The sequence below is a fragment of the Hyposmocoma kahamanoa genome, unplaced genomic scaffold (genome assembly GCF_003589595.1).
Source record: "Hyposmocoma kahamanoa isolate Upper Pololo Valley unplaced genomic scaffold, ASM358959v1 102, whole genome shotgun sequence".
NCBI classification, from domain to species: Eukaryota; Metazoa; Arthropoda; class Insecta; order Lepidoptera; family Cosmopterigidae; genus Hyposmocoma; species Hyposmocoma kahamanoa.
In genome coordinates, this window is record NW_020653337.1 from 7,069,496 (window position 1) to 7,082,232 (window position 12,737).

At 35.7% G+C, this 12,737-nt stretch overlaps 1 protein-coding gene across 1 annotated transcript; it reads left to right on the top strand.

Moving 5' to 3' along the window:
• The first annotated feature begins 4,271 nt into the window (after positions 1-4,271).
• On the top strand, positions 4,272-8,657 carry LOC113236447 (embryonic protein UVS.2-like). The gene is made up of 5 exons (XM_026472520.1): positions 4,272-4,492; positions 5,183-5,370; positions 6,135-6,276; positions 6,952-7,085; positions 8,164-8,657. Exons 1-5 carry the CDS (start codon positions 4,354-4,356, stop codon positions 8,521-8,523), a joined length of 963 nt encoding a protein of 320 aa, XP_026328305.1. The 5' UTR covers positions 4,272-4,353; the 3' UTR covers positions 8,524-8,657.
• The last annotated feature ends 4,080 nt before the right edge of the window (positions 8,658-12,737 follow it).

The following is a 12,737-nucleotide window of genomic DNA, read 5'->3' on the forward strand; positions in this document are numbered from 1 at the left end:
AAAATCAGCTGAACTTAACGGAATCTCAAATCTAATTGTTGTATGATAATGAAAGGATAGGTATATACCTTTTTGATATTATAATTCGTCCAGTGACCGCTTTTGGGGTCAACACATTATTTAGTATTGGTTGTACCTTAGCAGTATCTATTTATAATTAAAATATTGATTAGTTGTTACTAAAAATACAAAATTGATCAAAAAACATACTGTGTTGTTGTTTTATACCTGTTCCCTGTTATTTTTGAAAAAATATATTGTTATTATTGTTGATGTCTGGACTCAAACCAGCCACCTTGCCACAACTGGGCTATCGCTCTCCCACCTGGGCTACGGAACAAGTCTATTATATGAGTATTATTAAATATTACAATATTTATTTAAATGGTACTAAAGTACATAATTATTTTATATTTGGATGCTATTACCGTCTATAATTTTTTTTAAATGGCTTTCTGTGTCCTACTGCTGGACAAAGGCCTCTCCTCTTGACGCCCACGTTCCCTGTTTGACGCAATGTTGGGCCAGTCCATTACATATGCATCCAAGTAGCCCCGACGCCTCCTTCTTGGTCTGCCTCGTCGTCGCTGGCCGAGCTCTGGCACCCACCAAGTGGCTGTGTGAGCCCATCTCTGTGGGTGCATGCGACAGACGTGTCCAGACCAGTCCTTTTCAACCTGGCAGTCCTTTACCCAACATCGATTATGCGATTATCTAGTCAGTGTTCCGGTTTTTGTCCATCCTCTTTACACCTAATATGCTGCGTTCCATCGCTCTCTGGCAAACCCTGATCTTGAACTTTTGACTTTCGGTCAAGGACTACGTCCGTAGGTAAGGATGTGCAGGATATACATTTATACAAAAAATATTTACAATTAAGTATGAGTTATTTAAGTATTAAGTAAGAGTTCGTCCATGTAGTACTTACTGCCACCTTACATATTTCTGCCGCCAAGCAGAAATGTCAGCATTACTGTGTTACAGTTTTGAACGGTAAGGGTGCTGGTGAAATTACAGGTACATGGGACTTGTCAAACTATGTCTCAGGGTGACGAGTGCAGTGGCAGTGCCCGTTAGATTTTTGCAATTTAAAGCTCTGAGTGGCACTGCAACTGTTATGGACAGGTGTCTGGCTTACCATCAGGCGCACCACTTATTCGTCCCGTCACTCGATATTATATAAAAAAATGAAGTATTGTTTATGCATGAAAATAGCATCCAGTAATATTGTAGAAAAACAAATAATGTGGGTTCCACCACTCTTGTCCTGATAGCCTAGAATTTAAGTAATTATAATCTGCCTATTACGGTCTCTGGTAAATGATATGCACTAAGAGATGTGAAATTTTCTTTTTTTAGCTTATCTGGTTTGTAGTACGAGACTGTTGATGGAATTCCATATTTTCTTTACATAAAGTCATGTAACTAATATTAATTAAATATATAAGTTCTTATCGACAAAATTAATTAAAATATAAAAGTACAGTTGAGAGTAAGAGTGGTTACACATTGCCTATAAAACCGTGTACAATGTAACCGTGTGCAATCGCGCATTTGTATCGATGCAATTGAGCGCGTGTATTACGCTTGCATCGCTGCTAAAGTGTGAGAAGTAGAAAACCCGGAAGGAGATGGCGCGACGAGCTAGATGTTCATCTGAAATCCTAACCTGTAGTGGCGCTAAAGTGCGATGAGTGAAGAAAGGGTGGAAGGGAGGCCTTAGCCCTGCAGTGGAATACGAGTAGTAACGACTGAAAAATAAAATAAAATTAACATCACTAATGAATTGGAATGTTATGGCAGTATACAGGATTATTCTTAAAACGACGACTTTTAACGACCTTGCTAGACTCTATTACCAACATCAAAAACAACAACTTTTGTTCCATGGCTTTTAATAATTCATCAGATTTTACATTCATACAAAAATAAATAGATTTAAATAAATAGATAGAATTAAATAAATAGATAAAAAATAAATAGATCGCTCTAAACGGTATTAGCTCTGTGAAGGACGGGGGTGGAGTCGTCACGGAGGACGCTTGTACGTTTGAACGTTACTATGTTTTGTAAAAAAGTTTTTGTTCAAAAACCGAAAGAAGAAAGAAAATCGCGGTACTTGCACTGGTGCGGATGGAACCCGACATCCTGACTGATCCATTCTTATCGATCAAAAACTGATTTTTCTATTTTTAATTCATTGTAATTAACACTAATTAGTAATGAACCATTTTATTATTTCAAGTTTATTATTTTTAATAAAAAAATATTTAATTTAATAAAGTATTAAAGTAACAGTATTATAGCAATAAATTATTCACACTCCTGCATAAAAGTATGTGTGTTTACATATAAGAAATAAAATAAAAATGGAATAAACAAAAAGGACAGCCAAAGGTTGTTCATCCCCGAAACATTTCCAATAGGATAAAAATCTTTCCACAGGAAATAGTTTTTTGAGTTTATCTTATTAAATATGGTGTTTAGAATAAAAAAATGTGATTTGATAATATTTTGTTTGTACATACACACAATTTAAACCTTTTCACTGTTTCATTAATCGTAAAATATTTTTTTAATGACATCACTTTTGTTTACATTTTTAGACTTCAATTTCATCTTAAAGTTTATTTTGAAATCGAAACAATTTAGAATAAACAATAAATCACTAGTAGATTGGAGTAGGTAATATTTGCATTTTTCTTTGTATTCATATTCCAAGGTTCATCCTGTATGAAGTTTATGTCGTTTTATAGATTTCCACGTTCAGTTTTTTCACACCAATTCAATTTTTATTGATTTACCTATTTCATGTATGCAATGAACAAAGCAATAAAATAACACTCCAAAGATTTTTCGACATCACAACAACGTTGCTTCCTGCCATGGTAAAAAATCTATTGAGAAAATGTTTGCTGGTAACCTGTATTTTCATCACGTTGTGCCCGAAAAGTAAGCCCCGCCTAGCATACATATTTTCCACTGACCTACCCTACTTTTACTTTTTAGTCTTTGGATATACCTTCCTGCAATAAAATTGAGAAATGAAATTTCCGGACGATAAAAAGCGGGAGAGAAGGAAAGTAAAAAATATAGACATTTTAGTGTCAATTTAGTGTACATTTATTGTGAGTAGAGCTTTTTATCAAAGAGTTCGTCCAGGGAAGTTCGTATTTCTGCCGCCAAACAGTAATGTGAGCATTTTGAAAGGTAATGGTGGTTGGTGGTGAAATTACAGGCACATAGGATTCGTCAACTTATATCTCAATGACGGGTGCAAATGAGGGTTTCTAGGAGTACTTAATAATAATTTGTGATCAACATTAGCTTTTCGCTATTTTCCAATATGGCCGCCATACAAGCATTTATTATTATTTTATAAACCAAGTGGGCCCGAAGTCCGAAGCGTCCGCACGCCACTGTATGTAGGCAGACTAGTACACGGAGGCTCTGTTACGAGTACAAGTTTTCTCAATGTCTCTCTGTTAGATTCCTTTTTTCTTGGAAGATATACCAAAGAGAAGTATTTAGGGAAAATAAAATACCAGACAATCACACCAATATATATATGTATATACATACATATATATACATACATATATATACATACATATATATATATATGTGTGTGTGTATGTATACTACTTGTACTACTGTACTTAGTTTAATTTTTCAGGAGGACGATTTGTTTCCGAAGAAGAAATAAGTAAAAAAAATAATAATAACAATAAAAAAAACAACAACAACCACTGGAATTTATACACTAGAAAAAATAAAAAGAATTTAAATAATTACGTGAAACAAACTACCGTGTATAAAAATGTAAGAAATAATAATAACAGTGGTAACAACAAAAATAATAACAATGATAATAACAATTATAACAACAATAAAAACAAGAATGGTAATAACAATGCTTACATCATAAACAATAACAATAATAATAACAATGGTACCAACAAAATTTATAATAATGATAATAACAATTATAACAACAATAATAACAAGAATGGTAATAACAATACTTACATCATAAACAATAACAATAATAATAACAATGGTACCAACAAAACTTATAATAATGATAATAACAATTATAACAACAATGGTAATAACAATGCTAACATCATAAACAATAACAATAATAATAACAATGGTAACAACAAAAATAAGAATAATAATAATAATAACAACAACGATAGTAACAATAATAACAGTGATAGTAGTGATGAAATTTTTGTCAATGTTCATGACCATGACGACATTGCCGAATACGGAGAAACCGAAAAGCCTAAAGGTACAGCAGCAGACTCTGAAGAGGATAATGAAAAGAAAAATAAATTAAAAGACATAATGAAAGATGCCTCTGTAACTTTGTGGACTGGCTTGAAAAATGCAGAGCCTGGATTCGATCTTGACGCAAACGAGATGGAGAAATTTAATATTTGGCCACGTGGAGATATACCATACTATATTGATGAATATTCATTTGGTAAGTTTTTTTTAATAAATGCATATCTGGGATAGAGTTCCGAATTTTTTTATGAATTGCTAATTTCATTGATATGCTAAATTTTTTTAGTTATTAATATCCTAGAAAAAAAATAGGTCATGAGTAAGGCGTGTTGATTAGGCGAAAGATGTGTACCAGGATCGTAAAAGTGTAAGGCTGTAGTCTCTCTCTACCCTGATAAGAAAATGACGTGATATGTGTGTATGTATTATATTATTTACAAGAAATTTTTTTTAAAGAAAATATAGAAAATCCTTTAATAACAGCAATACCACAGTTTTACCAACAATACAGTTGCCCAAATAACGTACTTGCGCATAGCAACAGCGGGATACGTTAGTATTTTAAAAATAAGTATGTAAAATCGAAATACAACAGAGACTTAAAATTTCATAGAAGTATTGGACTTACTATGTAAAGTACAATTGAAATCACGGCCATGCTCGTGTTTCCCCCATTCTTTTAAGATTAAATTGTTCATACAAATGCGAATTCACTAAATAGTTAAATTTAATAATGGAGAACAGATAACTTCTAGAAATATAGTGCATTATCTACAGCGCAAGTACCTACATGGCGGCGGTGTAGCCAAATATCAAAGGCGTAGGGAAGATATGTGACACTGTAGTGTAGTACATGCTTTTTATTACATCTCCTGGCAATTTTCAGACCCAACCCTTCAAACTCGAATACGTGATGTCGTGGTAGCTGTAAACAGCGTTACCGGCCTACATTTTAGTGAATTGCAAAGTCCACCTATTGACGACAAAACCCGATTCGTTTTCTTTATCAATCGAAGAGGCGTTTTACCCTGTGTTGACTATACTAATAAAAATTTTACGAACGTAGGTGTACAGGTAAGAAAGAAATATGACCACGTACAGATAGTTAATAAATAGCACACGATTCATAAATTTCGTTAACGAATTTTAGTATTCTTATTTGATTTAAAACCTCATGCAAAATTAACCAAAATCAAAACAAGTGAAACACGTAAATTAATAACTAAGAAGTTTTTTTAAATTTCTCATTGGCTAGTATTTCCATACTTTTATCTCCATTATTAAAAATGGATAATAATGTTTTCTTAAAGATATTTCTTATTGTGTAAGGTTGTTACCACACCAACTAATCTGTAGTCGTGCCATCGATCGATGATAAAAGGAAATGAGTCAACGTCGTTTGACAGTTTCTACTACACCAAATCGATCTGCCCGATTTGTCATTAAATAATGGAACGATCGACAATCGGTGTAGATTCTTCTGTATACATTTAAAAGCTACTGGAGAGCCCACTGTATGAATTATTAAATCATCATCCGATCCTTCATCGACTGTCGAATGAATGTTTAATCGATTAATATTCGTCGGTATGCCAATATTACCAAACCAATCGGTCGACGTCGGTTGATATATGTGGTACCCAAGAAGCATTGCAGCCGCTACTCAGAATTTGTGACATCTCCTAAAGTATCATTAAATGTATTCAATCATTTAATGACTTTACGTGTATACATTTACGCTGAGAGCATCTCACAGATCGGGAAACACAGATAGTCTACATCTCCTTATATCGAAATACAATGACTAAAATTTTTATAATATGTACTGTTTTTTGCAGAAAGTGGTGTTAGGTTATGACTGCTTAAGTATATTCAAGTCATTGGGCAGTTTGATTCTTGCCATAGCTGGAGTACCACCGCAACATAACTCACCAGACAGAGATCGGCATATTCTTCTGCAAACGGAAAACATTCTTCCCGGTATTTTCAGTTTATTATACATCATGCTGTTTTCAGGTGGACTTTTATTATGTCCACATTGTTGTTGTTGTTAGTTTTAGTACCAGTACCTTGTGAAAAAGTTCGTCCAGGGAAGTACTGCCACCTTACCTATTTCTGCCGCCAAGCAGTAATGTCAGCATTACTATGTTCCGGTTTTGAAGCGTAAGGGCGCTGGTGAAATCACAGGCACATGGGACTTGTTAACTTACGTCTCAGGGTGACGGGCAGTGGCGTGACCCTCATATCTTTGCAATTTAAAACTCTGAGTGATACTGCAACTGTTATGGACAGGCGATACCATCAGGCGCACGATTGTTCGTCCCGTCACTTGATATTATTGTGGCGGCTTTAGACACCAACTATTATTACGGGTTCGCTGTTGCAGTCTCTCTGGACGAGAGTCGCCAAGAAGAGTGTTACACTTGCCAACATCTTCGATAGTGTTTTATTTAAGTGGATTGTCACTTAAGTGAGAGCTGTCAAATAGTTCGGAATTATTTGTACATACAATAATTATGACATATTACAATCTATGAAGTTCACGAGGCCGTTTCATTATTCGTTAAGGGGGAGCTATAAATTCCCCAAATTGTTTACCAGACTGAAATTTGCTTTCTTGTATAGAATTTTATTTAATATAGTTTTCGTTTTTAGACAAAACTCATTTATTTGAGAAAATACCTGACACCGAGTGGCTGTTCCACGACGTAGATTACGACTACAATAGTGCTGGTCATTACGATCTTTTCCAATACACGGCCAACGGTAAAGCGACAATTAAACTCTCGGTGAGATATCACACATAATTATGATTAAGTATATTGCACTTTTAAACAAGCAAAATCTATAAGCAAGTCGTGTTTTGAAATATTTCGAGTTCTTAAGTTTTCGCGATTATTACAGCTGTTGCCTGCGAGTTCCTCTGCATCGACTAAGCACTTCGTAATACTACTTAAGTTGCCTATTGTACTACTTACTTGATAAATGATTGATTCTCCACACAAATTTTCATCCCCTATTTCAATCATCAGCTTACATGCATCCACTGCTAGACATAAGCCTCCCCTAGAGCACGCCAACTCTCACTCCTCATCACATCCACAACTCTCATCCAGCCGCTGCCGGCTACTTTGCTCAGGTCGTCTGTCCATCTTGCCGCAGGGCGTCCCTCAATACGTTTTCCTTGACGTGGTCCCCATTTCTGAACAATTTTGCTCCACCGGCGATCAACCCTTCTGCAGACATTCCCGGCCTACTGACACTTAAGCTTACTGATTTTGGAATCTATATCGGTTACTTTAGTTCTAGCGGTTTTAATTCACATAATTTAAAATTTAAAAGGTTTTGTAATTTAAAATAGCCTGTGTTTTCTTCTGGGTCCCATCTTCCTCAATACCAAAATTAATCAAATTTGGTTCAACGGTTTAGACGTCAAAATGTAACAGAGTTACTTTCGCTTTTATAATATTAGTGGTTAAAAATGAAACTGTTTTCTCCCTGTTGATGACTTTACTATCTCAATCAGCCGTCACCAGCGGGACTGTAAGCCTTGGTTTCTCAGAAACAATGGTTTGTTCGAAAAACAAATATACATGATTTAAATCACAAAAAACTGTTTCATATTCAATTATCAAATTAAATATTTTTAAAGTTAAAGGCATATGACGTCAATATCAATAAATATCTCCTACTATTGGATCTGATTTCGTATAAAATGTGAGTAGTTACCACAACTTAGATGGTTATTGTTTGTTGTTTCTTTTTTATAGACAACAGATGATGTAACATGAGTATTTGTGTCCAACGGATGTCTAAAAGCTCATATAAATATTCTTTATAAGTGAAATATAAGTGAAAGTTTTTTAGTTACAGGATGTGACATCATTAGGCGACGAAGGTTTAAGCTACGGTGATTTATGGAAAATAAGAATGCTTTATAACTACATTTCTAGAAATAGAGCATCGATAGGAAAGTCTGAATGCTCCAAACTATTCGTTCCTGGGAGTAAATTTCGTAAATATCGCCCTGATAGCGGTGAAGATATTACGCCAAGAAAGAAACCGAATAAGTATTTGGGCATTGATGAAAAGGCTCCTGAAAAGACCTCCGCTGAAGAGCACAGTGGTGAGTTACCGGATGGAATGCACTTTAGTCATGATGGCATCCATGAAGACAGCACTGAGAAAGAAGAAAACACGATTTTTAGAACTCACATACGCACATAAAAGAACGTGCATGACACTAATGACAAGAAGGTTTTCTAACCTCTTCGTCTCTTATTAGGGGAGTTTGTAATTTAAAAGTGCTTTTATGCAATAAACAATATTATTTGTTTAAATAAATTGAAAGTTCTACCCGAATGTAAAGTTTAGTGTCATTTTCATTTCCAAAATTGTTACTTAACCTCATGATGCCTAGAAACCTGATTGAAAAATGTTATTCTTATCTGTATTTCAAATGTTACTTACTGTGCATATAATACTAGGGCTTTCAGTCCCATTGCATTATTATATGAAAAACGAGTATTTAGAACTGTTTCAAAAGTAGGTTGTCAGCAGTATAAAGGCAAGGCGTTTAGGAAGTATTTTTTTATTAGTTTTTTATTAGCCTATATATTAGTCCCACCGCTGGGTACAGGCCTCCTCTCGCAACGACAGGGCTTGTGCTTTAGTTCCCGCGCGACTCCAATGCGGATTCGAAACTTCACACACATCATTAAATTGCTTTGCAGACGTGCGCAGGTTTCCTCACAATCTTTTCCTTCACCGTAAAGTTCATAGTAAAGAAGGATGGCTAAAGCTGCCCCAATAACAACGAAGAGCCGTTCATAGACTTTGTTAGCATAATTTTGTATTTTAGCTTATGCCTAGCTATCAATATCAATATATTTTTGTATAATTTTAGAAGTCGGGAATTAAAAAAAATGTATAATATTATATTGTAGAATAGGTGCAAGAACATAACGCAATTGATTCAGTTTGACCATAGATTAGGAAACGTTTTTGTACGTACGTTTCATTTTAAGCATGACTGCATGTTTACCTACCTGAAATATTGGTTATTTTATAGTACACACATAAAACATTAAAGCCATAAAATACCTAATGAAATAATCAATTAAACAGTCATCACTTAAAGTAAAAAATAAAACACAATGTCATAAAAATATTTAGATTAAATTTAAATGAGAGATATAACTGCCCACGTGGCCAAACAGTTACCATGCCGGGCTGCCGCGCAGAGGTCCCAGGTTCGATTCCCGGGCTCGGAGAAATATTTGTATGGCCTACATTATTTCTCTCGTGAGTTTGGGTGTAATTTGTGGTTGTCTATGTGTGTGTCCATGTCACCCGCGACACAGGGTTTCCCTAGTGCGGGGCAATGTTGAGTGTGCGCGTTATTATTATTATAGAGATAATGAAAGTTGCAAAGGATTGTTTTGACAAGAGACCTCTTGCCAATGTCAATGTCACAAGATAATGAGAACAGTGTGACCATTTGTGGCAGATTTAATTTTTATTCATTTTCATTCCTGCAAAACCTGTTAAGTTATATTAAATATGGCGTTTGGTGGATTTGGGAATATTCGGGAAGTTATTTATTATTTTTGGGAACTAACTGGAAACTTGTTGTTTTCCGCTACTACGAACAAACATTTGAACCGATATACAGGACAATGTTCTAATATAACCTATATCAACTTTACAATCCCAGCTTCTACATGCTGTACTCAAAAAGGTTTTTTGATGCTTTGATAATGAATCACAAGTATTGATAGGTCTCCTTAATGCACGTCGTCAAAAACGCTGGGTCACAAAATACACGGGTAGTTGCCATCCTTTTTTTATGCAAAGAAGGAGGCAAACGAGCAGATGAGCCACTTGATAGGAGGAGGTCATCGTCGCCCATGGGACATTGGTAACATCAGATGAGCTACCTACGCGTCGCCAGCCTTTGAGAGCCCTGTTAACACGCTTTTTAAAGAACCCCACGTCATAGCGCAAAGGAAATACTTCAAGAAGAAGATTATTCCACATCTTGCAGGTTCGAGGAGGGAACGAACGAGATGCCCGCGTGGTCTTACAATGCAGGCATCTAAGATGTTAGGGATGGACTTTTCTCCTTTGGCGGGAAGTGCGATGGTAGAAACGAGACGGTGGCACCAGTTCGACAAGTGCCTCAGAGCATTCCCCATTATAAAGACGGTAGAACACACACAGAAAGCCAACGTCTCTCCGTAAGCTAAGGGGCTCCACTCCGTCTGCGAGCTTGGGATCGTCGACAATACGAACGGCCCTACGTTGAATGGAGTTAAGTGGGTAAAGCTGGTATTTGGGAGCTCCTGCCCAGAGATGCGATGATGATCGTTCTTTCAAAATTAAATTTTGCACATAAATTCTTAATGACCCCTGCTTGAGAGACGGTAGGTCAAACCAGGTTACCACGCCTTAGCTGACAGTTAAAACATAATATATCAAATTCTTTATTCAAGTTATAAAATAAGAAATTTGCATATCGTCTCTGTTCTTTATAACATTCTACATAATCCTTTGTCTCCCAGGTATATGAAAGAGCGTTTCAGCTTTCTCAGGTTCCCGGATAAGTCTTGTCGCTCTCTCGTTAGGTCCCAGTTATCTTTACCATCATTCAATTCAAAATTTTATTACATAATTTAATTTTGTTTTGTTGTGCACGTAGATCCGTTATTGTAATTATTGTGTCCTGTATTTTGGTCTGGTTTTCCATTTTACCAAATGTGATTTGTCTTTTCCTGTACAACAAATTATTTAAGAAACATAGAAATTATTTAAGAAAGTAATTTTTTCATTTTTATGATAATAATAATACTAATTTTATTGTTCCAAAAAGCCTTAAATTAGGCAACGTAAACTTTCAAACTTAAGTACTAAGTATAACTTGTTACTTGAGAAAAAGTCGGTTCAACCACTACAACCACTACTAAAATAGAATTATCTGAGATTTAGTTCGCAGCTACAGTAGGTAGGTTTTTATAGTGAATAAGTAAGCAACTAAAGACGTTTAATGCATGATAGACAGGAGCTGTTTCTATTACTACTGTTCTTCACTCTCCACAAATTATACTAACTGCATTCTATAATAATGTTGCCGTGTCCACGTGACTAGAGTAAGAAATGATTGTTGGTTTAATAGACTTATATATTTTTAAATAAGTGTCTCTCAGAAGTCTCGATATTCTCGTGGTTGAAAACATCAGTCTCGAGACTTTGGAAATTTTCGACACCTTCGAAATTTTGGACACCCTCGTAATTTTCAACACAGAGATTTCCCGGAATTAAAGGCCTATACAATATCCTATGCTTTTGTATTGTCTGAATCTCGGGCCGAGAGGCGACATAATATCCGCGATGACGTATGGTCATTGAGGTCCATTACAACTCAGTAACAACTCCATTAGAGAGCTACAACTGACATTTACCATGTCGCTCGTGCTGCGCTGTGGGGCATTGCAGTAAAACAGGCGATTACTATAAATAATTTCGACCTTTTTAGAGGCTTGCTATGATGAATGAAACATTAGTTAATGCTTAAGGTTGCGTATTATTCTTTTATAAAGCCGTGAAAGTGGATTTACAACTTAGATATACGGAAAAAATATATCTATCGAAACATTGTCACCTGCTTGATAATGTTGGATATTATTTTTATGCCTCTCTGGTGCCTCAACGGTAGCTCGGTATAAGAGGTCACGGATTCGATTCCAAATAGGACTAAGTTGCTTCTTGTCTGGGTGTTCTGGATAGTGAGTGAATTACACAGGGAAGTAAGTACAACTTTGGTATATATATTATTATTATTATTTATGAGAAAACTTTACTATCGAGCACACACGCATCACTGAACATGAACTGGATTTTCCGTGGTTTACTGCTTAATGTTACTTTCAGATATAATTCAACAATACCATATACATAGGATATGTAGACCGAAACAACGAAACCTGGAGCTTTGTTTTTTTATATTTTGTGTCTCGAAACGGTTGCAGCACTAGCTTGCAATTTTCTGCAACGACTTTATTCTTTGGCGTTTCGGTACAATATTGAGTTTTAATGTTTAGTACTAAAGAGGTAGATTTAAATGGCAGTGGATATTGAAAGTGAAAATCTGTGTTGGTGGTCGGGAGGGCCCGGGGCGGGTTCCCACGAGTATCGCGCGCGCTGGAAAATTTATGTTTATGAACTGAGAAATCTGTCATAAGGGATACGAATGGCGTGGCTGAATCTGAAATAGCGTGAATAATTTTTCACACGAAACGACTCTTGGATTTTACGAGTGCCTTGCGATATCTCGCTTTGGGATGCGCTATGTCGAATTGCCAACTCATGACAAAAGACACGCGTTTGTTTGCAAACGGGACACACATTATATACAATGTATTTTTTTAACTGGGACAGTACCG